Raw genomic sequence first — 27,968 nt, forward strand, 5'->3', positions numbered from 1 at the left:
GAGAAAATTTACGAATAAATAACTAATACTGCGTAACTTACATAATAAATAAGTAATTATTTCTATTATTTTAGGGGCATTTTAGCACGGAGACGTGGCAAAACTTTTTTACGCAACTATTTCAATTCTCAAAACTGGGTACATTTTCTTGTTAGGAGTGAGTAATCTGTACTAATCTATGCTTGCGGGTGAGACATGCATGCGGGCGTTTATACCGTGTGACAGGATGCAAACCAAAGGACCTGCGTGATAAATTAGTTACCTGCGTTATCGGTAACGTACTTAACCCATAGTGTAATGAGTTCCATGTGACAAAAATGGGCTTACATTTTAGTTTTGGTTAACCGGGTTATCTGTGTATTAACCGACTGCATTTTCCCAAAACGCACAAGATCTAACTAAGTACATAATATCACTTAACTATACCCAGTATTAACAATATGTTTACATAATTACAACGTCAAATCCCTCTGTGCACGCGCAAATACATGTATGTACATTCCTTATTATATACGAAACACATAATAACAAGTAGAAGAAAATGACAAAGACAATATTATTATTATTAAATGAAATGTTATTTTGTGCCTTTATTTTTCGGATTTAGAAATTAAATATAAAGAAGTTAATAGGAAGAATATCAAGCTAAAATTTTCGTTTAGTATGCAATAGGTACTGCGTGCGTTGTCGGTATTTGGTACCGCACTCCTTGCTTCTTAATTATGTTGTTTGCCAAATTTTTAATCCTTTCATTATCTGTTTTATTTAATTTTTGGTTAAATAATATTAACAACGCCATCTGTTATCATTTTAACGTATTAAAACGAATAAAAATCTACAGAATATAGATGAACAAATCTGAGATTATGCCAGGCTGTTATCTCTGTCATATTATATAGAAACCGGCAAATTAGGCTCGGCCGTAAAAGCTTTTAAAGTAACTTTTGAATTACCAAAGAGGGTCCTTTAATATCATTAATCCATCTTCATCCCGCTTCTACTTGCTAAGTATGTGTTTGCTCTTACAGTCCGACAAGATTTTCGATGAACCTAATTATGTTACTGAAAAATGATGATATATTTTTGATTGTTTTTTTTTCTCCAAAATAATGTTATATTAATTGTTGATATCAATCTGAATATAATTATTTGATACAGTAATAATGAATCAAACTATAAAAATATATAATATCATTCTTAGTAACAATAAGATATATTATCTGTCAACGGAGTCCTTACCAAATGTCATTATGACACTCCTTCATCAAGATCCTTGTCGCACCACACTAATCTAATCTTACATTGTTTTCACTACAGATTATATAAAAACCTGAACATCACTATTTTAATACAGAGAGTAGATTAGAAGTAAGATAATGCAGTTATATTCGATTATATTGGCAATATTATTATGATTATTTTAGTAAACTTTATAACATTTTCAAAATTTCCATATGTGAAAGAAAGGACACGTTATAATGTTTTTCGTCGTGGATGGAAGGATTTATGTGGACCCTGGGTTAATATGTGAAAGAAATGGGTAAAATCAAAATTTTAAATACAAATAAATCAAAATATATTATGATGACATATTAAAATACATTATGAATATGTTTATGTTCTTATTTTTTCAAAAAAAGTTTTAATGGTAGGTAATGTAGAACACGATGCGTAGTATGTAACTGCTTTAACGTTTTAATTATGAGTTTATGTAATTACGCTAAGAACAATTTAAATTTATACATGAAATGGTCCAGTAACATTGTAGAATATTATGTTATACATGATATAATAATACATTTAATTTCAAATATTATACAATACATCTACCACGATAAATTGTATCACTTAATACATATTGCTGATACGTCGCCTTAACACCAAATTTACGATTATATAAATGGGGGAAAATACTGTAATCTCACTTAAATTAAGCTTAATTAATACGTATTTTAAATTCTCTCAAAAATTGGCACATACCTATACATTAATACATACCCACACTGATAAATCTTTGGCATTACAAAATACAAATCGTTTGCCATTACATCTCATTTGACAAGCGAATGTTCCCGCGCGATGTCAATGACATTGACATGTCTTTAAAATGCGCATTCGGAACATTGGTTTCGGAGTTTAGGAAAACATGTTTTCAATCCAAGTTTGAATTAAAATTGTTTTATAAATACCAGTTACTTGAATACCGATAATACCTACTTAAGTAAGAGTTCTAACTGAAAGTTTGTGACTCAGTTGAGACGATTAATATGATGGCAGTCGCAAGAAAACCGAATTTAAGTTATTGTAAGTGACGCCTTATAGAATTTTAATATCTCAATAATTTAAAGAACTCCAAAAAAATTAATGTTATACTAATTAATATTAATTAGTATTTGTTGCAACAACAATCGATCTACTGTAACTTTTCTTGTTATCAATTCAGTACGTTATAGTAATACAAGGTACTCGATAACATATATTTTGCATTACTAAATAAAAGTTTCTATTCCGCCACTTACAGAATATTGCTCGTATGTCTACGCCCCTGAAAACTTCTATTACCCTTTGTCTGAACCTTTATTATCTGTTACGACATCGCGTCAAACCCTCAAACACCGAATACGTTATCTATAACCAATAACGCTTGTCACATCCACGAAGTACCAGTAAAATAAAAAAAAAACCACAGATAATCCAGAACCACGTACAAGACATCCGCTCCAACACGCCACCAAACTATAACTTAGTGAAACTAAGGAACCCCGTCGTCGACTGTCTATACAAACACGGGGCCATCGCTTTCCACTCACAGGACGTTTAGATTCTCACAGTTTTTGAATTTGGAGTCTTCCTTGCCGAAGATCCAGGTGAGCATCTGCCTGGCCTTCATGCTCGCTCGGACCACGCCCCGGGACTTGTACCAGTGGGCTGGCGAGGACTCCCTGCCCCCCTCCGCGGAGTACTGCTGCTTCTTCAGCCGGATCTGGTTCAGGATGCCCACAAGCAGCTCGTCCACGTTGTGGTTGATGCCCACTGACACTTCTATGAACTTCGATTTGTAGGTGCATGCTAGGCATTTGCCGTCTGTGGAAGAAAATGGATATTAGCTACTTACTTAAATTTATATGCTATATCATGATAAAAGTATACAGGGTTCTATTACCACGCGAAAAAGTAATGCATTTGCCTGAAGTAGAATCCTTCTTAGTTTGATTTCGACTGCCATTTCTTTTATTATATTATACAGAAGCGTAATGCTGTACTTTTGTTCGAAGGATGTGGTCCTTGCCTTTAAACGGTAGAACTAAACACTGTTGTAAAAAATCATAGTGTAACGGCTCTACCATCTCAACCCACGAAGGGTTTTACCGACTTTCATATCTGCTTTGCATTTAGATGAAAACACAGAGAAATGTAACTTTTGTAAGATATATATGACTCAAGCGCTACCATACTGCTACGAGTATCATCTTCAATTGTATTACGCATACATTTTTGCGTCTTCTCAGTGTATTGAGTAAATAGCGTTGCCATCGGTGTCACGAGAAGACTTAGTAAGCCACATCATTAATCACATCGGGGAGTTTTCCATCAAGATAAACATTACCAGACAATTACGGCCAAATTGGATACGATACCGATATAAATAATTCACATTAAGCCAAAAGACAATGTTTGCATCGAGATACAATATTCTTACTTGTGTAGGTATATAATGTTAAAATATTAACAGTTTACTGGTTTGAAATTTGGTCTCTCAATCTGACGGTTTGAGGTTCGAGAATTTTCGAATTTTAATATTGCTTACTATACGAGTGAACGAATTTTGCCGATCTTTAATAACCTACTTATGAATAAAGCGGCAATAGCTAATGAAATAGATAGACGTTGCAATTAGCGTTGCAAAAATGATTAAAAAAAAGGAAATAAGCCCGTCTCAATCTGAATGGAGTCCTTAAGAAAAATATGAGTAAGTATTATAATCAAAATGAGGGCCACGGCTCGCCTGGGAAATCAATTTGCCTCCATAATAACGGATAATGAAGGCGGCGAATTCCCGCTACAAAACGTTGGTCCGCCATATTTTTTCTTCCGTTTCGAGTGTCGCTCGTGGAAACTGTAATTAGGCTGTCAATTACAGGGTTTTAAGCCGCTATAGACGTCAATGGCGGTGGAAAAACGTTGCCATTTTTCACTATAAAAAGCTTGTGATAAAAATATTTTTGTATTTATATTTTTTACATTGTTGTAAATTAGGTAGATTGGAGCCTTTTAAAAGGACGCCCATTATTCATGACGTGAAACAGCAATTCATGAAGTATGAAGAAGCATTATACAAAGTGCCAGTCATACAAAGGACTACAAAGGTATCACTTATTTGTACTTAAAGTTTCTGAAATAAATATTCTATCTCTCCAAGTAAATTAAATGTTGAGTTATTCTGAACACCTTGGCTTGTCTATTTATAGGTTGGCTTAACTTAGAAATATCGGTATAACAATATTATTGACCACTATTCGTTAACGTTTAACATTTTACATGATAATAACAAATGTCAAACTAATGCATATTTCAAATGCCTATAAAAAGAACATCTATTTTTGTCATAAAATCTTATTGTACTTTAAGAAGCACAAGATACATTGTGTGCTATTGAATACGAAAATAAAATGAGAAATTTACCTTGCGTAGAAACAGCACGACTTCTCGCTAAATCGATTTTGTTGGCGACTAACAAAGCAGGTCTTGACCGCAGCATATCGCAGTCTAGGAGCCTGGCTAGTTCCTGCTCGGCCTTCTGGAAGGACGCTTTGTCGACCACTGAGTATATAACCACAAATGCGTCCGGCGGTTCGGAGCGGTCGATTTCCTCCTGTGAACGTTTAAAGGGTTAATATGGGTTCTTATATGGAAGGGTAACGGCGGATAGTATTGAAATATATAAGGTGACAAGGTTGCGTTTTTGTTTGATATATTGTTTTTTTATTAGCGTAAAAAAACAATATTACTTTTAAACAATATTTAAAAAAGAAAAAAATATCTAGAAACGAAATTAACTCTAATAACAATAACTGTACAATATAAACGCCATGGATTAAAAAAAAATACTAATGTAAAAAATACTCGTAACATTTCAAACAACAGACTAAGGACGTAGACATATAATAGAAGGACCACGTAGGTACACTCCATATGGCTAAGTTGGAACGCCTCATGTAATTGTGCTAAACCTGCCATGGAGACGGTCCTTTGTCTAAAATTTACGAGCTACAAAATAAATTGATAACCTTCTAGCTACATTTAGTGACTTCTTAAACAATATCTAATGAAGTCATGATTATTTATCAAAAATAGCGTAATATTCTTATTCTTCTATTATTCATTCCACGAATCCGTAACATAAGTCAGTACTCGTTTGCCGACGTTTATTTCTATTGAAATACGATAAAACGGTACAATTGGAGGATTGGTTGTTTATTCAATGTCTCCAATCAAAATGAGCTTTAGGTCTTCAAATACAACGTGAATATCAAAGAGAATCTATATTTTATACGAGATGGATTTGATTCTACTAATCTTGGGAACAAATGATTTCGACGGGATTTTCCGACAAAAATAAGTCTCGAGGTACAGATAAAGACAAAGGTTTGTATGAATTTTATTTCAGGAATTTAATAAACAGATTTTAAAGGCACATACAGAGTTGCGAAGTGAAACTTCTTTAAAATAAATATGTTGCTCTTAACATATTATGTCATGTTACGTCAAAAAATGAAGCTACTCATAAAACTAGAATGTCTATTAGGTTGCCTGTGTGTTATCATATCACGGATTGTTTGAATTTAATATAATTCATATATATACGTATAAATTAAAGTTAATATTATGCCTTTATCGCCATTTTAAAGAGTTCCTCAAAATGTTCAAGTTTACTAAGTCCCATACTTGGTCAGTTTGGTTGAATATGACCTTAACCCTTCTCACTCATTATATGGGTCTGATTTCAAAGGAACGCGGACCGTGGCGAAACTAACCAAGTAACTTTCTTAACTAACTTTGTTACACAACTTTAGAGCTCGAAGACATCCTTGTCGTATTAAATGTAAATTGAATCGGTTAGTTTTCTTTGTTATCATTGAGAGTTGCATCGAGCTTTTTATATATAAAGTTATTTTATGTTTAAATGTTTACAGGTGGTACAGGTGGTACGGTGGTTGTAGTTTTTTTACTTATTTTATTGCTAGAGAAGTTATACTTTGTTTCCAAATAAAATATATTAAAGACTATAAGCATCGAGTTAATAACAAGGCTACCATAATTTAAACTCGTAATAAAAAATAAACACAGATTCTCTATTTAACTATTATTCATTTCATTGTAACGATGCATGAAATTTCACTTTGATATCTATATATATAAAAATCAAGTGCTGTTCGTTAGTCTCGCTAAAACTCGAGAACGGCTGGACTGATTTGGCTTATTTTAGTTTAGAATAATTTGTGGAAGTCCAGAGAAGGTTTAAAAGGTGAGTAAATGTAAATATGATGTAATATATTTCATAATCAGACCCTGAGGTGGTACAAAGTTTGCCCGTCAGCTAGTTAAATATATAAACAATGAAGTTCAACTTCTATAATACAAAATGCTCACCTTCGTGCTCGTACAGTTGACAAAATATAATTCCGATTCCTCTCCGTTTAGCATAATCGACACCTTCTGTTCCGAGCTGTCTATATCTGAAAATAAATATGTATAGTAAAATATTTGATAGTGGTTAGAACCCTTCGTGGTCTGGAGTCGCAAGCGGCACCAACGCCACATCTATTTCTACCTCATAACAGCAGCGTTAAGCGCCTCTGTGTTCTGGTTTGAGAGGTGCGGTAAGGGAGACAAACTTTTCCGAGGCGTTTCAGCATAGTCCTCAGGAGTAGCGGCGCATCTGGCCAACCTCAGGTAGGAATATCTAATCTTATCTGGGGTTGATTACAGGTGTCCATGGGCGGCAGTAGCCACTTACCATTAGGTGGACTGCATGCTCATCTGATAATCCTATATTATAAAAAAATATAATAAGCCGAGAGAAATCTTCGTCATAAATCCGATATTTAATGTAACCGAAAAGCGATGTGCCCGTTATTCGTTCAACAGCTGACGGATTTACCACGCCTGGAAACCCATTACTGTTTACATGAATAATTTTAGCGTTTGCAATGAATTTGAAATTTTAAAACGGCTGGCACTCTTCTCATGTGTAAAGTAGGTTATTCCCGCGGGTCTACTTGTAAGGAAATTTATTTTTCATTGATTGTAAATTAGGTAAACCTATAGCCCTTTTATGTTACAAAATAGATTTGATAAATACAATAAATCTTTTTTCGTAAAAGCCGAATAGTGTGCTAAAAGTTAAAATTAGCTTCAACCACATAATTATTATACATATTGTTTTAATATATTAATAATAAATAAAGTTAGGTTTAATAATTAATTTACACATATGTTTACAACTTTCGCTAAAAAGTTAGTTGAAAACAAAAGTCCGACATACGAATTATACCCTAGTTTTCAAAACGGCAATTTACAGTACATCATAATAGAGTTAAATTAGTCAATACACAGTCATACACAACTTACTCGCTAACATGTATATTCATTAAACCATATTCATCCAGAAAATTAAATAAACCGAGCCGAAATTCATATATTCAAATCTCAGGGCGGGCGGCATCCTGGGCGGACGGGATGGGTACATTTTGAATAGTTATTCCGCCTCGTTTGTTCTCGCCTTCACTCATTTGTGCTTATAAGCTTGGGTAATGTGTTGAAAAGTGTCATAAGTAGAAGTAGCATTGGACCCACTGTCCGCTTGGTGTAAAGTATTTTTGGTTGGATATTTACATAATCATACGCAATGCTGCAGTTCGGGTAATAATGCATTCGGGTAACTGCAGTAATCCTACGCGTAAGGCTGCAAACGCAATTTTTATCTGCAACTGTTATAATTTATTTGAATAGGGTCATTAAATGATATTGACATTACTAAAGTTGTAAACTGCAATAAAACCATGTAAGACTTCAGGCGGGTAAGACTGCAGTCATACTAATTCTAACACTGCAGCTTTTATTTTTATCTGCAGTAGTACTTAGTACTTCAATATTTATTATGCATGTTTATTGAACCCCATTCAGTTTGTTATTTAAATAAAACGGATTCACAAATTCAAATTTGGAGCGGGCGGTATCCTGACCGGATGTAATATAGTCTGTTGCCTCTCTTTACTAATTTGGGCTTAAGGGATTCGGATCATGTAGATTTATTTATTACAATGTTCGTTATATTAGTATAAGGGTTAGTATGAGTTTTTACCTTTTTACAAAAATGAATGTTTATGCATTTGTTTATGTATTTGCCTATACATTTCCAATCAGCGCCCCCAGCGGACTGTATCAGAACTGAAAATGATCATAATCATTTTCAAAAATGTAATTGCTTTTAATGTTAGTAGCCAGCTCCAGAAAGTTTCAACTTATAAAAACAATAATTTTCTACGTCCCATTTTGCGTCATTCGACCTAAATTACGTTCTACGATATAGGCATAGGCAACATGATTGCCTATTAGCGAACATGATAAGCCAACCTATTGCTCGGGGCTTAACTGGTTGTCAATCAGCCATAGACAAGGCGGGGCGTAGATAGAAGCCTAGAATCAGCTGTCTAGTTCTAATGAAACGTCTGGCGCAGTGGGGTGCATTGGAAATTATATATTGGCGCCATCGTTGACTCTATCAATAAAGTACCCTGGCACAGCAGGGGATGTTTTTTACACATTTTAGTAGCAAAGGAACACGCAAACCATTTGATGGTAGGTGGCAATTTTCGCGCACAAACATCTATAATTCTACCGGAGGTCGACCATATATATGTTGCTATCTTTGGGAACTAAGATGGAACGCTTCAAATGAGTTTATCTCCCTTGTTGTTATTGTATACGATCCAATTGATGGAAGATATAATTGCTGCTCATTGCCTTCGATATAAACTATTGGAGTCTTCCGCGAGGAGGGATTTACAGGGAGCGAAATCCTAATAGATTGATATTGATGCTAATATACTGGTATGATATTATCTCAAAGATTTGTGTTTATAAACAAAAATTACAAGTACCGTATGCAAAAGTTAGTGCTGCAAAAATAAGTGGAAGTTCGTTATGACCTAATCTAATAAAAGCAGTTTTTTTTCTACACTCCCAGTCCCACACTAGGATTCCCTATCGTGGGCGCTATGGACACACACAGAGACAAATACACAAACACCCACACCCAGAAACAGAAATCTAAATTCATCATTTAGAAATATGTCTGGCCGGGGATCGAACCCGGGAGCCTATGCGCGTCAGACCGGCATGGTGACCGCTCCGCCACGTGGGTCGTCTAAATAAAATGCTGCCCTTTGTATAACAATACGTGGGAAGATAAGAATGTCGACTGCTAACCTTTTAATAGCCAAAGGTTGCATGCCGATATTAATTTAACCCTAAATTGTACTTTTGAAATTTCTACGTTATCATTTTTACGCAAAATTACATTTTAGAACGATGAAGTTAAAAGTATCTTTTTGTCGTAAAAATTACTTAAAATAACATTTTAGCATGATAAAGTTAAAATTATCTATTTTTTAGGATTGTCTAACTCTAAATGTCACTTTTCTTCTGCTTTGGGCATCACCGTCACGTTATTATCCGAGCCGTTCCAATTTAGTCTTCGGAAACACACCTATGACAGATCTCAGTACCCTTACCATGAGTTTTTACGTTTTGACAAATATGACTGTTTTGGTATTTGTTTACGTATTTGCCCATACAAATTCCAATCAGCGCCCCTAGTGGATTGTATCAGAACTATAGCGTCAGTAACGTAAAATTAAATGTCTAAATTGACAAAATGGCGCGTTATGTTTTATCTCTCTTTTTTGCGAACATGTGAGGCAGACAAAAAGACTTGAGCACTTACTTATTGTTACGTTTACTCAGTCTACTGAAGCACACGGAACAGAATAATGGATTGAGTAAACGTACCGTAAAATTTTGGGATGTTTTGAAAACTCATGGTAAGGGTACAGGTAGGACTTTAATCTTGACTTGAGTTATTAGGCTGAAATAGGTGTAGGTGTGGTGCTTCCGTAATTTAATTGAGGAGGTTGCTTTCGCTTTATTGGTTTATAAACTTTTTCTTATGTAAAATTAAATTGGAAAATACCCCTTCTGCGAGTGGTCCATATAAGTAAAATTAAAACTCAATTAATGTTGATAAGTTATATACGAATACGATACTTAACACACTTTGTTAAAGTCAATATAACTTTGATACAAACAAAATTATTTAGCAATGTTACCAAGTTACTTAAATTAAGTTTTATTATCGCGTCACTCAAAGGTCTTTATATAGTTTTATATTTCAAAGAGCAGACATGTTAAGGTTTGTTTATACCCCAGGCGGTTCGATACTGGAGGTACCACTATCACATTTATTCCAGTGTTAAGTGCATCTGTGTTCCAGGTTGAAGTGTGGCAAGGGCGGGATCCGGGCCGTTTTAACTTAGTCCCTAGGAGTAGCAATGCACCTGTGGCCGATTTAAGATAGAACTCTCGTTTCTTCTTGGTGTATATAATAGAAAAATATTATGAGAAATGTATAAAGCGTATATTATAGAAAAAAATCGGTTGTCTGACGATAGTTGAACGTGACAACGTCTTAAGAAAATACTGATGGAATCGTTGCATTTTTTAAAAGAAATTTTTAATTTTATTTGTTTGATAGATATTTTGTATGCGGAGGCCTCTTTGTCGCTCGTTCCGCGCTCTCGCTTGCACTTCAAGCCTTAAATGGAACGCTTCAGAGCGAGGTAACGCCGCATGAGTCATGTTTTTTGGTGCGTGTAGCCGGCTCCATCGAATTTTAAGACGTTGTCACGTCAAAAGATATCAGAATAATGTTACTCATAGTTACATTAAAGCCAGTCGGCGAAAACTAAATGTGTACCTACTATTTATTTCCTAAAGTACTTATTTATTTGTAATGTTTTTGTAAGAAATACCATTTCCACCAAAAAGTGGCAGCTCTACCGACGCGAGTAGCAGCACGAGGAGCAGTGCGAGGAGCAAGGTGTGGACGCACCATAATATAATATTTAGTAGTGCACGTGATAGGAGTTAATTAATAATTCAGTGAGGTGCTAGTTGTACCTCAAACAATGCAGGTAATTTCACGTCAGACTCAGGCAGAAGTGCAAATTACATGTCATAATGGCTGACACCCATGATAAAAGGTCGATTAACTATTCTTGGACGTAAAATGAAAGCTACCGGGATATTTATTTATAGGTAAGAACATTTCATGAAGACCTTAGAAATACATGTCTGTGTTTAGAAAACTTTTGATGCGATTTTTGTGCAAGTAACTCTTATTGAGAATGTTTTAGGCGATCAAAATTAGTATTTTCGTGGCATTTAGACATAAAAGTGGAAGATCTATAGAGAGTAAGTATCGTTGCAGAAAGAAGACAGTCTCGTTGTCTTGTCACTTAGGGCTGATTCGTATGGCACTCTTTTTTACGCGCGTTTAGTCGCGGTATCGAAAACGCGCATTTTACATGCATCACAATCTTGCGAATGTGTTCGATAGAACGTAATAACGTGCGGAGAAGCGATAGTCGATTGCCACCGCGTTTGGCGTTTTATCTGACGTGTGGACTCTTGCTTTCGAAAAGCAGCTAATTCGATGGATGCGGTGGCTAAAATTAGTCGCTAGTGTGCGAGGGCTAAAAAATATATTTTATGAAAGCTTTATGAGCTTATATTTTTAAACGTTAATAATCTACCACCTCTTCGGAATATGTTTCACTAAGGAGAAGAAGCGACAAGAGAAACTCCATTACACGCATCTATTTATAAAAGCATCTAAAAGTCGTACACGCGTCACCCGCGCGTATCACACGCCTCGTATGTAAACAGCCTTATATAAGCGTCAAAGTTTCGGAGATTAATTGTGTATAGTTACCGCGTGTCACAAGACAACGTTTTCTCGTAAACTTTATAAAAAGGAAACTTTAACCTATAATACGGCATCTGCTTCGTCCATATTTCACTCACATTCAAAATTCTCAGGACAAGCCATGAAAGGCCAATTTCGAGACAAACTTCGTAACAACATTTCTCAAGTTCACCGCGTTATGGAAATAATAAACTGGATTATATAAAACTTGGGGCTCAAGGGGTTTAGCGGGGTAATCCTTAACTTCTGATATTTGACGACAGCTAACCTAGCACTATACATACGAGATTTTCATAACCAAACAAGAGGTTTTCTTGGAAACCGCTATTTTGCAGCCTTTTCACTTTTTCTGTTGAACACAGTCCAAATTTTCACAATGTATACTTTTATGGTTATGATGTCAAAAATTAAGGATCGAAGATAAATTTAAATTTGGTGGCACGGAACCCTCGATGCGAGTTCGACTCGCACTTGGCCAATTATCTTAAGCGTATTATGGTCGCTCTATCTGACAATATTTTCTCAGGTTAAGAGATTTTTTCTTTTTTTTTTTTTTGAAATAATAATAATAATAATATTTATTGCCATAACTGTTACAATTATAATACAATGGTGACATTTGTGATACATAGCGACATAACAGTTTACCCATATCGGGCATTGCAATTTTTTAAAGTAAATTTTGAAACAGGAAATATTAATGAGATCATATATTATATAGGCAGATAGCTTAATATTTCTTAGCCTCAGTATTATGTTTAAAATATTCGTTTAAATTATAAAAAACATTTTCAAGAAGCCAAACTTTTAATCTTGATTTGAAATTACGGACATCCAGTGACTTAATTTCAAATGGTAAATGGTTAAACACTTTTATGCCTGTATTAAAAGCACTCTTTTTGCAAATATTATTTTTGGCTCTTTCCACACATAGGTTATATCTATATTGTTCTCTTAAGTTATCACGAGAGTCTGATTTATTTTTAAAGTAAATCACATTATGTTTTACAAATGTACATAGTTCAAGAATATAGATATTTGTTAGAGTTAGATATTTTTGCTCTTTAAATACATTTCTTAAGGATTCTTCCAGGTGCATCTTATGAATTATGCGAATACATTTTTTTTGGAGAATAAACGTAGATTTGGCAGTACATGAGTTTCCCCAGAAAATAACTCCGTATGTAAGAAGTGGATATACATGACCAAAATAAGCAGTTCGAGCTGTATTAGCAGATATATTCTCAACTATAATTGATAACGCGTAACACCAACTTGAAATTTTTGCATTTATTTTGCTGGTGTGTGATTTCCAATTCATTTTGGCATCTATAGAAACACCAAGAAAGTTTATTTCATTAACTTGTTCTATGGTAGTATTAGAATCGCCAATATTTAGCGCAAGAGGCTTAGTTTTATAATTTAGGAATTGAATTAATTTCGTTTTTGACAAATTAACTTTAAGATTTATTGTTTCCAGCCATTCTTTTATTATCTTTAACGTGTTATTAATGTCATTTTTTGAGTGATCCGAAATAAAAACAGTTGCATCATCTGCGAACATAACACACAGGTGATCTATTATGTTGGGTAACTCATTTATATATACCAAGAAAAGAAGTGGCCCCAGGATGCTACCTTGGGGCACACCTAGCATAATTTTTTCAGTTTTTGATTGCACTTCTTCAATTGTTTTGCTATCCTTGTTATACATATCAATAACAGTAAATTGTACTCGATTTTCTAAATACGATTTGATAAGGTCTAGAGCTATGCCACGAATACCTAACTTATTTAGCTGCTTTTCCAGAATTTCGTGAATAACGCAGTCAAAAGCCTTTGACATGTCCAAAAATAGACCCACACATGGACTCCTGTCATTAACAGCATCCCACACTGACTTGAGAAATTTAAAGATTGCCATAGTGGTAGACTTGTTTTTTTGGAAGCCAAATTGATGTACATTTATAAGATTATTACTTTTGAAGAAATTAAGAAGCCTATTGTATATAATTTTTTCAAAAATCTTTGAAAAGTTTGGCAGAAGAGCTATTGGCCTATAATTATTGATATCACTTTTACACCCTTTTTTGAACAGCGGTTTTATTTTAGCTAATTTTAAATCATCTGGGAAAGTTCCTGTCTCTAACATTAGATTTAAAATATAAAGAAGTGGCTCACTTATAAATTTTAAGGAATTTTTAATTATTTGCATCGGTATATTATCATATCCACAGCTCTTTTTATTTTTTAGATTTGCAACTATTTTGTGTAATTCTTTAGCGTCAACTGGTGCAAGGAAAATGCTTTTACATGTACCCATGGAATTTGTACTATGATATGTGTTGGAGCTCGTTTGTTGGATATTCATAGTTACAAAATGCTTATTAAACATTTGAGCGATAGTACTTGCATCATCAATATATGTGTCATCTACAATAATATTGTTTACAGTTGATTTAAGTGTATTCATCGAAGTAGTCTGTTTCTTAATAAGGTCCCAAGTACCTTTTTGATTATTGACACTATTTTTAATTAATCTTGTATTAAATTTTTGTTTAGCTATACGTGTTACAATCTTTAAAATCTTACAATATTTTTTGTAGTAAGGTAATAGGTGAGTATGTTTTTTCATAACTATGCTTTGATGAATTTTTCTTTTAATATTGCTTGCGCGGTAAATACCTTTTGTTTGCCAGTTTGATTTCCTATTACACGTTATTTTAATACGTTTTAATGGGACACATAGATCAAATATCATTTTAAATGTAGTAATAAAGGCACTATACGCTAAGTTAATGTCAGTATGAAGATATACCTCGGAAAAATTTATCTGAGAAATGTAATTTAAAAATATTTCCATGTGATCTTCGATACTGTATTTGTAAATATACCAGTATTTCTCTGCAAAACCTTTACAACAAGGTATTTCAATTAATTGTGCGGAATGATCGGAAAGACCCAAATGTCCGACTTTAGCAGTGAAGGATTTTAAATTAGTTATTATATTATCTATACATGTCTGTGACTTCAATGTGATTCTAGTCGGTTCATATATAGTCAACTTAACATTATATTTACGTAAAGTGTTTTGAAATGTTTCAGTCTTTTGGTTATTTTCCAGGATATTTATATTAAAATCACCTAATATTATTATTCTTTTTTTGGCAAAACGTGATCTAAGGGTAACTTTAAATAACAACAACTCTAGTGTTTTAATGAATATTTCAAAATTAGAAGCTGGTGTTCTGTAAATACACAAGACTAGATAATTCAGTTCAGGTAATACAATGCCACAACATTCGAAATTTAAATCCATGGATAACGAACTCACAAAATCAAGTTTTTTATGGTTGATCCCGTTTTTTGTGTATATACACACACCTCCTCTTGATTTACTACGACAAAACGAGTCTGCCAGCTTGTATCCATCTAATTGCAGAGTATTAATATTTGAAACCTTCAGAAAAGTTTCAGTAAAACACAAAATATCAATTTTATGCGTATTGACCAGAATTTCTACATCATTTAGTTTTGACGTGAGACCCTGTATGTTCTGATGTAAAATATTTAAACAATTTTTGTATTTACCCAAGAAAAAATTTGCTATTATTATCGATCTTCGTTTTGTCATTTGTTATTGTGTTCTTGTTTGTACGAAAATAATACGGTATAGTTCCTTTTTTTGGAGAGAATGGTGTCGGATTTGGTTTTTTAGGAATGTTATTAGTTGAGGGAAATGTTTTATATTCAATTTTATTCATTTTATTGAAGTAGTATGGAATGGTTCCCGGTTTTAAGACGCTGGTGTTCGCTGCGTCATGATTTTTACGTCTTATATGACAATAGTAAGCGCTGTAGTCTTTTTTATCAATAGTAAAATTAATTTGAGGAGTGATTTCGCCACACACCGAACCGCTTATTTTACTTATATTTACAGTAACATGTATGTAAGTGCAATTCTTAAAACAATATATCAGTGTTTTTAATTGTGAGTTTAATTTACTTATGTTTAAATACGGATTATATATTACACTGGTAACAATGATTTTAGGTTTTGTAACATATTTTAACATTGCAGAAATTTCAGCAAACAATACAGTAGGGTTATGATCGTTAGAACCTATACATAATATGACCCAATCGTCTTCATCAAGATCCATTTTAGTCAAGTTTGACTTGTCTAGGATATAGCTAGTAGGAGCCTCCGAATAAATCAATCCACATACTTCATAGTTGTTAGGGTTTTTGTATCCGGATCTCAATGAAATAAGAGTTGATGCGACTCCTGTTGCTTGTTGATCACCAATTATGATTATTTTGTTTCTTTTTTTCGTACATACCTTCTTTGCATTTTTATTAAGAATTGTTTTATTGGTATTTTTATCAATATGTTCCTCCGCGCGTGATTGTAAATTTTGTGTTTGTTTTCTTCTATTTTCTTGTTCTGTGAAATGGTTGGTAGTGTTTACTTGTGGAATTGTGGGATCCAGGTTTAAATCTCTCGATGAAGACTGATTAGACTCTTTAGAGTCTGCGTTGTTTCCACTTGTTGTCGGTATATCTTCAAATTCTTGTTGAGAATGTATAGATTTACGTTTGTTGTCGGCTTGGTTCGGAGTTGAGATTTTATCGTTGTCCAAATTATCTAAGGGACTTTGCTGAAAATTATCTGTAAGTCTACGCCTCGCCTTTTTTTTACGACTTTCTAAATTTTTCTTTTTCTTCGATGTTATAGGGCTTGTACATACATTTTTTAAAAACAATACTTCGTTATTTAAATGTGTTATGTGTTTCTTTAATTCAACGTTTTCTAAAATCATCGCGTCTAGTTCATCTTGGGTACTTTGGAGAGCGGTCTTAAGTTTGTCGATTTCACTCTTTAACTCATCCTGTATACGAGAAGGAATGTGTGAAGATAAGTCAATGCTACGAGTTAGGTACTCATCCGAGTGCGTGGTATTTAGTGTGTCATTCATTCCATCCAGTGATTCTAGAGATTTATGTTTTGTCATCTTTTTTGGCTTCCGAACAGTTATATTAGTCCTATCCATAGCAGCGAATTTGTGTCAACAATTTGTTTAAATTTTAAGAAAAAATATTTAGCACTAAAATTTCTTGGTGATACGGGGGTTTGAACTCCCGACCGCACGATTGGCGTTTGGGCTTGCTGACCACTGGACTGAGACGACTGTTATGCACGTTGGTGAATTTATGTATTAGTAGTTATCGTTGCTGTCCCTTATGCTGTGTTAGTGATGACTCATGACGCGAAAGCGATTTTTGTGACCATATAAGGTAATTTCTCACGATGGGCGTGTCTTGTCATTAATCACCGCACTCGAGCACTTATAGTTAACAAGATTTGTAAACTGTTTTGATTAGTTTAACACTTTAAAGTACGCATTTATTGAAAACTATTTTATGCACTGGATTCACTGTTTTAAGAGCTTTACGCTAGTATAAGTTTCTAACACTAATGTTCACAATATTCAACTAAAAAAAATTTTTAAACAGAGAGCTACACGTCTTGCGTCTACTCGCTTTGGCGTCGCTGCGCGCTCCTACCTACCGAAAAACGCGAAAGATTCTACCTTCATACTTGATAATCCACTAGTAACCAATAAACCACATTCTTCGACGCTTCAGAAAAAGTATGTCTTCCCACACCACACTTCTGTATATCTACAACAGCTACAAAAATTGCTCCGAGCAATATTTGACAAACGCGTTCATTAATACGATCCGCATTAAATAAAACTAGCAGACGGAGTAGCAGACGGAGTAGCAGACAAGCATGCAGTCCACCTGATGGTAAGTGGCTACTGCCGCTCATGGACATCTGTAATCAACCACAGATAGGATTACATATCCTACCTGAGGTCGGCCACAGATGCGCCGCTACCCCTGAGGACTAAGATGGAACGCCTCGGAAAAGTATGTCGCCATTACCAACCCCTTCAAATCAGAATACAGTGCTTAACACGCGTTCATTAATACTGCCCGCATTAAATAAAACTAAATAAGTCAATTATGGCTATTGAAGTATGGAAACATGACCCAGCTCGCAACAGACACGTAGTTTGTTGAGGCAAGTCTCATCGCTAATTGAATTCCCAGTCACCAACGGATCCCCTAGGGTGCAGTAAGTCAATTGGTAGTAAATGAGATCGTGGCCTGACTTACACTGGACTTACAAGGACACGGCTAGATATTAGGTTCTGTCAAGGACAGCGTTGTTGGTATATGAACTAGAGTTACAATTTAGGGTGATTTTAGAAACGGGTAAAAATTTATTTTTAGAATGTATGGTACTGTTAATGTGACTGTAGGAGACTTGTAAATCTGTAATAGAGGTGCGCATTATATACCACTGAAGTGAAAAGAGAGATATATATCTTTTCAACTCAGTGATATATATCACTCTTTTAGCTCAGTAACTCACTTTAGCTCAGTAGCTCTGTAAAGATATAAGCGACATTTTATATCAGTATATCAGAGAATCAGATCAAAATGTTTTGACAACATTTTTGATTCCTATAATTAATACAAAACTGGCAAGAAATTATATATAAATTTCACAGCCAACACTATTTGTATATCCCTATTTTCATATTCTTAGCAAAGAAAAAAGATTTTAATAAGTGTTTAAGACGTAATGCATTTGACTCGAATCAGACTCTCTCAGTCAGTCGCTCATTTGACTCATAACTCACTCGCGAGCGAGTATAAAACTGTTGAGTTGAAGAAGATCTTATATCCGGAATCGTATGGACCTATGAACTCGACCATGTGACGCGGATATAAAGATATAATTCAAATTCGTCGGAGTTGATGAGTGATTAGCTCTTTGGTGAAGATATATATCTTTTATATCACTCACTCGCGAGCTACTCAAGTCTAATCTGTAAACAAGAGTGAAAGTAGGTAACTTATAACACTTTAATTAATTTAGGATTCGTCTCTTAAAACACACAACAACTAATTTATTGTTTGTGGTTGACTGGTAGATAAAGATAAATCTAGTTCGTCTTTTACTAATATTTGGTAAGTATGTAGGTATAGTACGCGCCATACGGCTAGTCCGCTCTGAAGTTGTTGCGAGCAGGTGTAGTCATACAATTAGCTAAGGTGACGCGATTCATTTCTATATTCAAAGCGGACTAGTAGTTTTACGCGGAGTATACATAACATTATTTCTATATAAATAGACCATAAAGTAAATTAATTATTAAAAGTTCTTCTCTGAACTTATAAACCATAATTTGACCTAATTGGCTGATAAACTTTGAACTTAATGGAACGTTTTAAGCTTATTAATATATTCGCCAAAATTCTTCCCTTTAAAGATACAACGAATCATTTGAAATTAATATTTTATGAAGAGAAAAAGGTTTGCTGAAGGCCGGAGTAGCGGCGCGAAATGTCCTAAGTCTGTGGCTTATGTAACCCAAATATAACTGAAATATGTTCATAAAGTCTTTTGTTTTCTCTTTTATAATACTGAAGTAGCAAATGGCAATGCATTAGTATCACTAGAGGGTCAGTGACAGGTCTGCTCTCAGAGAAAAAGGAGTTACGCCATAGTCCACTGCGCTAGCCAAGTTCGAATTAGTCAACTCCATACACTTTAGAGAACTTCTTTTCAGAACTCTTAGACGTCTAGGTTTTTTACCATGTTTTCGATTCCATTTTTTTATTCGTATAGCAAATGACTAATTTCAACTACTTTTTTTTTTTATAATATAAGAATAGCAGACGAGCATGCAGTCCACCTGATGTGGCTACTGCCGCCCATGGACATCTGTAATCAACCCCAGATAGGATTAGATATTCCTACCTGAGGTCGGCCACAGATGCGCCGCTACCCCTGAGGACTAAGCTGGAACGCCTCGGAAAAGTCTGTCTCCCTTACCACACCCTTCAAACCGGAACACAGCAGCGCCTAACACTGCTGTTATTAGGTAGAAATAGGTGTGGCGGTGGTGCCGCCGGAGTCTAACCACAAAGGGTTCTACCACCTTTGACCACCTACTTACATAACTTTGAAAAATCACAGGTGTATCACTGAAATACCGAGTTTTGACAATTCAGTTATAATTGCTATGGTCACTACCTTAGGTTTCCAGTAATCATCTCCGAATAGAATTGGAGTCCTACCTGAGATAGGCTACGTAAATGTATTGCTACCCTTGAGAACTAATTTACAGTTATGATCTGAATAAGCATCTCTGATACATCCTTCAAATCAGAACATATATAGCAGTTCACACTGTTACGAGGCAAGAATAGGCAACGAGGCCTCTACAACCGAACTACAAAGAGACCTGTTTATTAAACTTTGTTATTACACTCGTGAAATTATTATTATATTCATGTAATGAAACAAGATAAATAATTTATTATAACATTGCAACAGATAGGCCTTCAGGCTGTAAAAATAGTACGTAATTTTATAACAACAAAAACCTTTTGATTGCTTGGGCTAATGGAAAATGTAATTTTTGCGATAAAATTGTTTTGGAGACTGTGTAGATAGTCTTTTATTTATTTATTTATTTATTTTAAGGACTACCAACAGAACTATATGTTATACATGACTGACAATGTTATTTTCTTAAGTAATATAGCTTAGTACACATAATTCCATTTACAGGTAGTCACAACATGCAAAATAGTAAGTGCTTATACAATAGATAGCTAGTACAGTTGCTTCTAAATTAGCGTTTAATTATATTTTTTACAAAAATAAATAAATATTTTCATTGTTATTGTTAATACTTTTAACTATATTTTTTGAGTTAATGTGTTTTTTTTTAATAAAGGTTTTTTTTTTTTAATATTAGAGTAGTGGACGAGCATGCAGTTCAACTGATGGTAAGTGGCGACTGCCGATTAAGGCTCGGAAAAGATTTTTATTTTATATAATATAGGAGTAGCAAACGAGCATGCAGTCCGTCTGACGGTAAGTGGCTACTGCCGCCCATGTACATCTGTAATCAATCCCAGATAGGATTAGATATTCCTACCTGAGGTCGGCCACAGATGAGCCGTTACCCCTGAGGACTAAGCTGGAACGCCTCGGAAAAGTCTGTCTCCCTTATCACCCCCTTCAAACCGGAACACAGCAGCGCCTAACACTGATGTTATTAGGTACGAATAGGTGTGGCGGTGGTGCCGCCGGAGTCGAACCACAAAAGGTTCTACCACCTTCAAAATCACCTTCCTGAGGATGGCCACAGATGCGTCGCTACCCCTGAAGACTAGTTGGAACGCCTGGAATAGGTATTTCTCCCTTCAACGCGGTACACAGCGGCGCTTAGACTATCATTATTAGGCTGAAATAGGTGGCGGTGGAGTCACCTAAACTTTACTTATAGTAGCGCATCATATAGGGTTTTATTTTCAAAATTTTGAACTTCGTACATCTTGATCCATTTTTCTACACGCGCCAACAGAAGTGAAACTTCAAAAATCTAGTTATCAGCTTGAAATTACATTCGCTCAAACTGCACAGTAACTCCTAATTTAAACAAATTAATCATTATAATCCGCACCTAGCGAAGTAATTAAATCAACCCGTACATTAAATGTAGGCACGACGCCAGAACTATATATTAAAGGAAAACCACGCATTAAATGAAATTTATGATACTGCGAATATGCAAAACTAGGTAATGCCTGCGGCTTCGCTCGCGATCAGAGGTCGATGACAATAGTTTTTTATCTATCCCTCGGGAACAGTGTTTTTTTCTGGATAAGTGATACTCTATGTTCTTTTTTAATCTCTGACAACATGTGTAAAAAAATGTGATAATCCGTTAATTGTAGTTAGAAGCAGTGATATCCTAGTGGTTAAGAAACGCGGCCTCTCGATCGAGAGGTCCGAGGTTCAAATCTCAGGCACCTCTGATTTTTCGAAATTATGTGCGTATTAGAAATTAATTGTCACTTGCTAAAACGGTGAAGGAAAACATCGTGAGGAAACTTGCATATCTGAGAGATTTATAAAAAAAAAGAAACTCAAAGGTATGTGAAGTCTACCAATACGCACTTGGCCAGCGCGGTGGACTATGACCTAATCCTTCTCATTCTGAGAGGAGACCCGTGCCCATCAGTGAGACAATAATGGGTTGATGATGATGATGATGAATCCGTTAATTTGATAGTCAAGCCGTGACAGAATAAAAAACAAAAAACTCACTTGCATTTAATATATAAATCTAATATTATAGATAGGATGAACTTCAGTTACATTTTGGGCACTGCTCTAAGTCTTAGTTGTTTGTTAGTTGGTTAGGAGTTTAGTATCAGAATTTGTGTTGCAAACTGCATTACAACTTCTGATTCGCATCAGAACTCGATGGTGGGGTCCTTTGTGGTTCGACTCCGGGAGCACCACCGCTATACCTATTCCTACCTAACAATAACAGAGTTAAGCGCTGTTTAATTATACGGGTATATTCCGCGGAAAACTGCTAGTCCGCTCTGCATATAGAAATGAATCGCGTCGCCATAGCAAATTGTATGACTACACCTGCTCGCAACAATTTCACAGCGGACTACCGGTTTGGCGCGGTCTATAATAGTGGGCACTTAAAAAACTGTTGTGTTCGGTTTGAAGGGTCAACTAAACTAAACTAAATTAACAACAAAGTAACCTTTTTATACGTCTGAACGGTCCTCAAATGTCGTAGCGAATATATTATGATCGTTCTTTGGTAGGAATCTTTATCTATAAGAATTGGTTATAAATTACCATAGAAAATGGTGTTATCCAAAAACGCGGTCTTAAAACGAGAGATATAGTTATATATATACTTCTTCTTCTTCATGACGAAACACCTTGTGAAGTGGTGGTTGAGTTGTATTGACATTCAAAAAGTGCTCTGTAAAGAACCTATTTTGAATTAAAAAAAAATGATTTGATTTGATTTTGATTTGATAATCAGGACTTACTTTACTGATTAATCGAAAAACATAAATGCTCTATAAGGATGAAAAAACCGAATTTCTAAAGTGTGCTGTCGGCACTTATACTAAAATCTAATTGACCAACCGTTAAATAAAATTACGGTTACCACAGCTAACCGTTTCCTTCGCAATATTGAATCTTTTAGGCCTTGAGATAGCGTCATAAATTACTGTTTTACGGAAAATACATTTTAGTATCATGAACAACGGAACGGGGAAATGTAGTGAAAACAGTATCATTACGGGGAATCTTTCAGCTTTTTTCGTTGTTTTCCTGCCGCTTGATATGCCTTATCTTGTTAATTTATTTGCTTGGGAAAGGACTGTGTACATAAAACGAGGGAGGTGTAGTGTACTGGGATGACGATAACTTGTGGCTACAATTTTTTGTGCCTTTAGTGGCGAGCTTCTAATTCTACTTGCCTTCTGGGTTCTGGGAAGAGCCTAAGAGGTACCACGCAGGAGAAGCATCGATTCGTCCTGTTAAAGATTCCAGGGATTCTCTATACGCAATATGATGACCGAGGGGGTTGTAGTAAGTGAGAATCTCACCTAACTCTTCTTTTCCAATAAAAAGTATTTTTTTAAGTTTTCCCCCGAAACAAACAAGGTAGGTTACGTATATACCTACGAATATACGTAGGTCCGAATAAAAATAAATTTATTTTGTTGACTTACGCTTTGAAGATAGAAATATCTGTGACTACTGAACTTTCACTTGATGTACAGTCTGACATAAAAAACTGTATAGGTGATGGTCCTATTAGCTTAGTGTTGCTAGTTTATCAAAGCAATATAAGAAAAGGGAAATTTTGAATGAAATTTGTCATAAAATTTTCGCTCAATCGATTGGGGCTGATTAGGTTCAAATATAGCTGCAAAAATATACCTCATGATTCAGCTAGTGTGTTCACTCCTTAAGAAATATACACCATGCCATAAACGCCGCGCTTCGCTTGCATATAATATGTAGTAAACATTCTATTTCGGTATAACCTTATTTTATTAAATATACTCTTTGCTTTTTCCGGCTACTACGCTTGCTTTTCTATATTTTGAGATGAGGTTAAAGAAAGAAAGAAAGTAATGGCATTACAAAAACAAAACTAAGTGTTCAGTATCAGACAAGCATGCAGTCCAAACCCACCATAAACTATGGTAAGTTTGGAGTAGTTTGGACAATGTCGCCAATGGGTATTTCCAATTGTGGGTGCTTCACAGTACACATTTATTATAATATTTATTTTAAAATATTTTATGTATGTTATTTTAGCCTATGTATGTTAATTGTAGCCTATAATTCTACACGACCCCACAACTATAACAATTATTTTCAAATTGGATTCAAGTTATATCTATCTGAAGGAGGCAATCGGTTGCTACCCTGTATAAATAAGTTAGATCTCCTAGTGATTTACAACTACGACACCGTTTGAACCAGAACACATCAGCGCTTAACTCTGTTAATACGAGTATGTCTAGAAATATGCAGAAATAGGCGTGGCGTTGGCCTTGGTACCTGCGAAATCGAATCACAAGAGCTCTACCACCTTCAATAGCATTAGTCAAACTTAGTCAATGTATATTACTTTATTAACCAATATTCGGTGAATTTGTAAAGCGTACACTACTTATTTTTCATGCTGTAATTAATTTACGATTTATCATTTCTTTCAGACAATAATTCAAACACAAAAGAAAATAAATTATCATTGAAAGCACCTATTCCTGTATTTGTGTTATCATCATTTATCAAAGTACTGAAGTCGAAGGCGCTAAGCATTTCTGGGATCCGTACCCAAAGTCTTAAACCCTTGAACCGTAATAGAAGTATAGGTACTTAAAATGGTTACATTTTTTACTATAGTCGCTATAACGAAAATAAAATTTGAAATAAGATTGTACTGTTATTTTTACTGTTTGTTTTAAATGTACTCTGTATAAAACTTATTAATTAAAAATTTAGAAATACTAAAAAAAGTTAATAAAGTGGGCTGATAATCCATACGAGAAATTGGTATTTTCGGCGTTTTTCGGCTTATTTATTGAACTGTAATTGGTACACGATTTATTTTTTTACAATTCAGATACTTCTGTAGCTGCCATGATAAACAATACTCAAAATAAAAACTTGGTACGGAACCCGCCGTGTGCGAGATCCGCCCGCACTTAGCTAAGTTTACGTTTCGATATTCAAAGCGACTTTGATCTACAGTCACGCGATTTTCCATTTCAGATTTATCAGAAACTAAATTTATTATTCAAGCCCTGATATAAATCCAGATAAGTAATAAAAATCCTTATTTAACGATATAACGACGTAATTACTTTTTGTTTACATCATCAGATAGAGTAGCGGAGTAGAAGTAGTAGTACAGTAGAATAAGTACATTACTACGTGTAACAGAATTGTACAAATGTTTGCTTAAACATTTGTACAATTCTGTTACAAATGTTTGCTTAAAATATTGGATATTTCGTATGAATAAATTAAGTTTTATAAGCCAGGATGTATAACAAATATAATGCTTAGACTAAATTATGTTGTTGGTTACTTACTCAAAGCGTTAAAACGGGAGACTAAGCGTCCGCTGTTTGTACGTCGGTCTGTCTGTCTTTCGGTCTGTCTGTCCGTCTGTTACGGGGCTCTACCTTTTGTATCGTAAAAAGATACTCCAAAATATATATAGAACTATTAATAGTCACTATAATTGCAAGTGCAAAAAAAATAGAATTTATAAAGAAGGAATACAAGAAATCGATATTTTTCGGCAATTTATGTATTGAATTATAATCGGTAGATACTTCAAATTTTCACAATGCATGTATTCTATGTTATTGGGTAAATAATTAATTAAAAACAGCCAAATGAAACATTGATAATAAGAACACTCCGTTTGAGAGTTGGGATCGCACTTCGTAATTTTTTCTTTTATATTTTATCACATTCTTTGTTTAGTTATCGCATTAAAGTTTAGCTACGAAAAATCAAATTTTTCCGTTATTTTTTTCATTCATAATACTGTAAAAAGGTGACCTCTGTCACATCTGTGCTTCTATCTCTTTCGGTAATTTATGTTCCCCAATTTTTCAGTGACGTATACCGCAATTAGGCTGTATAAAACATATCTACAACATACCCGGTTACTCCATTAAAAAAACGCTTTCAAAGTCAAAGAAAAACCGATAAAGTAACGAGCTTAATATGTAGCGGTCCACTGCACCATAGACCATAAATCGGATAGAGTTCCCAAAATGTTTATTTTGGAAATTGGTTTGACATTAATGTTAAAATCTTGCTTAATATTGAAATTTTGAATAATACAAGTTAATTGAAGGAGAACGTCATTCCTTTAATTTCTTTCCTTGCGTTTGTTTTTTTTTTCAATCTTTGTAATAATAAAATTAAATTGTATATTTCATTGCAGCAGCAAACAAAAAACTAATTTTACTTATCCGTCACTTAAAAGTAATTATTATAAAAACTAAAAAACCTGATTGCTTAAAAATAATAAAAATGGAGAATGATGGAAATATTTAAGAATTCAGCCGAACAAAAATACACACATATGTTTTTAAATGTGATTGTAGCGAAAGAATGAAGAAGTTCGAAAAATAACCTGTTTTTCATCTCCGCAGTTGGGTAAAAGTGTACTTTTGTTTTCATTACAGCAATTATCATTAATAACGATTTCCCAATTAAAATGCCGTTTCTAACTGTCATTGTCTCTACACAGCGGACACTACCGTGCCCATTTATTTCCTTTCGAGCGGCTTCGTAGTCCGACTGTGCTTTTTGCGCATTTCCCTCCTTTTACCTTGTTTTGTTTTGAGCAGGAAATATTTCCACGTGAAAAACTGCTCGAGTGACTTTATCGTGCGATTCAAGCGACTAATGAAAGGAGATTGCATATTGCTATAATTTATGGATTAATTTCGATATTAACTTCTTAATTGGTATTTTATCGATAAAACATTCTTTAACATAACTATAGTTAACTTTCCTACAATAAGTATTAACTTTAGATTATGTGTTTTCGTTACGCTAAAGAAGTATAATTTCTAATTCTACACAGTAAACAAGGCAAATTTGAATTCGATGGAAGTAACTACATGTGCACGTGATGATGTGTGTGTGTGAGTGTGCATATGTATTTACGTGTGAGCTACTTTGCGTGTCTTAATAATGCGTTTTTACGTGTGTGTTTGCATGTGTGTTTGTGTGTGCTTTTATATGAGTGCATGTGTGTTTGCGTGTGTGTTTTTAAGTGTCTTGACACATACATGCGTAAATGCTTGCATATGCAATATGCATGCGTTTGTGTACAATTTATATAAGTTTCACATTGCTCTCGCGCGCATATATAATAAAGTCGTTCACGAAAAATACTTATCTTCAGAAAATAACGCTAAATCAGCATATTCTCTACTTTTACGTGCTGACATCGGTTGCACTTCCAAGTTGAAAGCATTGTCGCAGGTAATTGGATGTTTTCCGAACCGCAGACACAGAAATATAGTTATGTATGGAACGAGCGAAGTTTTAGAAGTTGCAGTACAACTTTGTTTAAAGTTATCTATACATTACCTTGGATATACAAAGTTATGTATTAATAACTTTAAAGTTGTGTTTAGTATCAAAATGTTAAGGTGCAGTGGTGAGTTAGTTGTATGGACTTTGTTCTCGCAAGATATCTATTTTTTGGAGTTTACTCCTTAAGAAACGATTTGAGTTATAAGGCCCGGTACGGAAATTTTATGAGGAGTAAAATCAAGTGTAACACGAAAAGTTGAGGCGTAACGTAGAAAGAGACAAACATATATATCTGTAGGATTGAACGTGTAAAATAATGAGATAGACATTACACAGCGTATCTCATTCTCGGGGTCTCCTCTTTGCGCGATACTTCGTAGTCTCACTGTATAGTTCGCTACCTCCAGTCTG

General features: G+C 34.6%; 1 protein-coding gene across 1 annotated transcript in view; it reads right to left on the reverse strand.

Moving 5' to 3' along the window:
• Positions 1–2,373: 2,373 nt before the first annotated feature.
• The window catches only part of LOC140756203 (GTP-binding protein REM 1), a 168,612-nt gene continuing 143,017 nt past the window's right edge, over positions 2,374–27,968 (reverse strand). The window contains exons 3-5 of the mRNA XM_073091655.1: positions 6,652–6,737; positions 4,684–4,873; positions 2,374–3,084 (exon numbers count right to left, since the gene is read on the reverse strand). Of these exons, the coding sequence (XP_072947756.1) occupies positions 2,807–3,084; positions 4,684–4,873; positions 6,652–6,737 (554 nt within the window). The 3' untranslated portion in view covers positions 2,374–2,806. The remainder of the gene's footprint in view (positions 3,085–4,683; positions 4,874–6,651; positions 6,738–27,968) is intronic.

This window comes from Epargyreus clarus, unplaced genomic scaffold (assembly GCF_041222505.1).
Source record: "Epargyreus clarus isolate Ecla_fem2 unplaced genomic scaffold, WU_Ecla_fem_2.2 ptg000034l, whole genome shotgun sequence".
Lineage (NCBI taxonomy): Eukaryota > Metazoa > Arthropoda > Insecta > Lepidoptera > Hesperiidae > Epargyreus > Epargyreus clarus.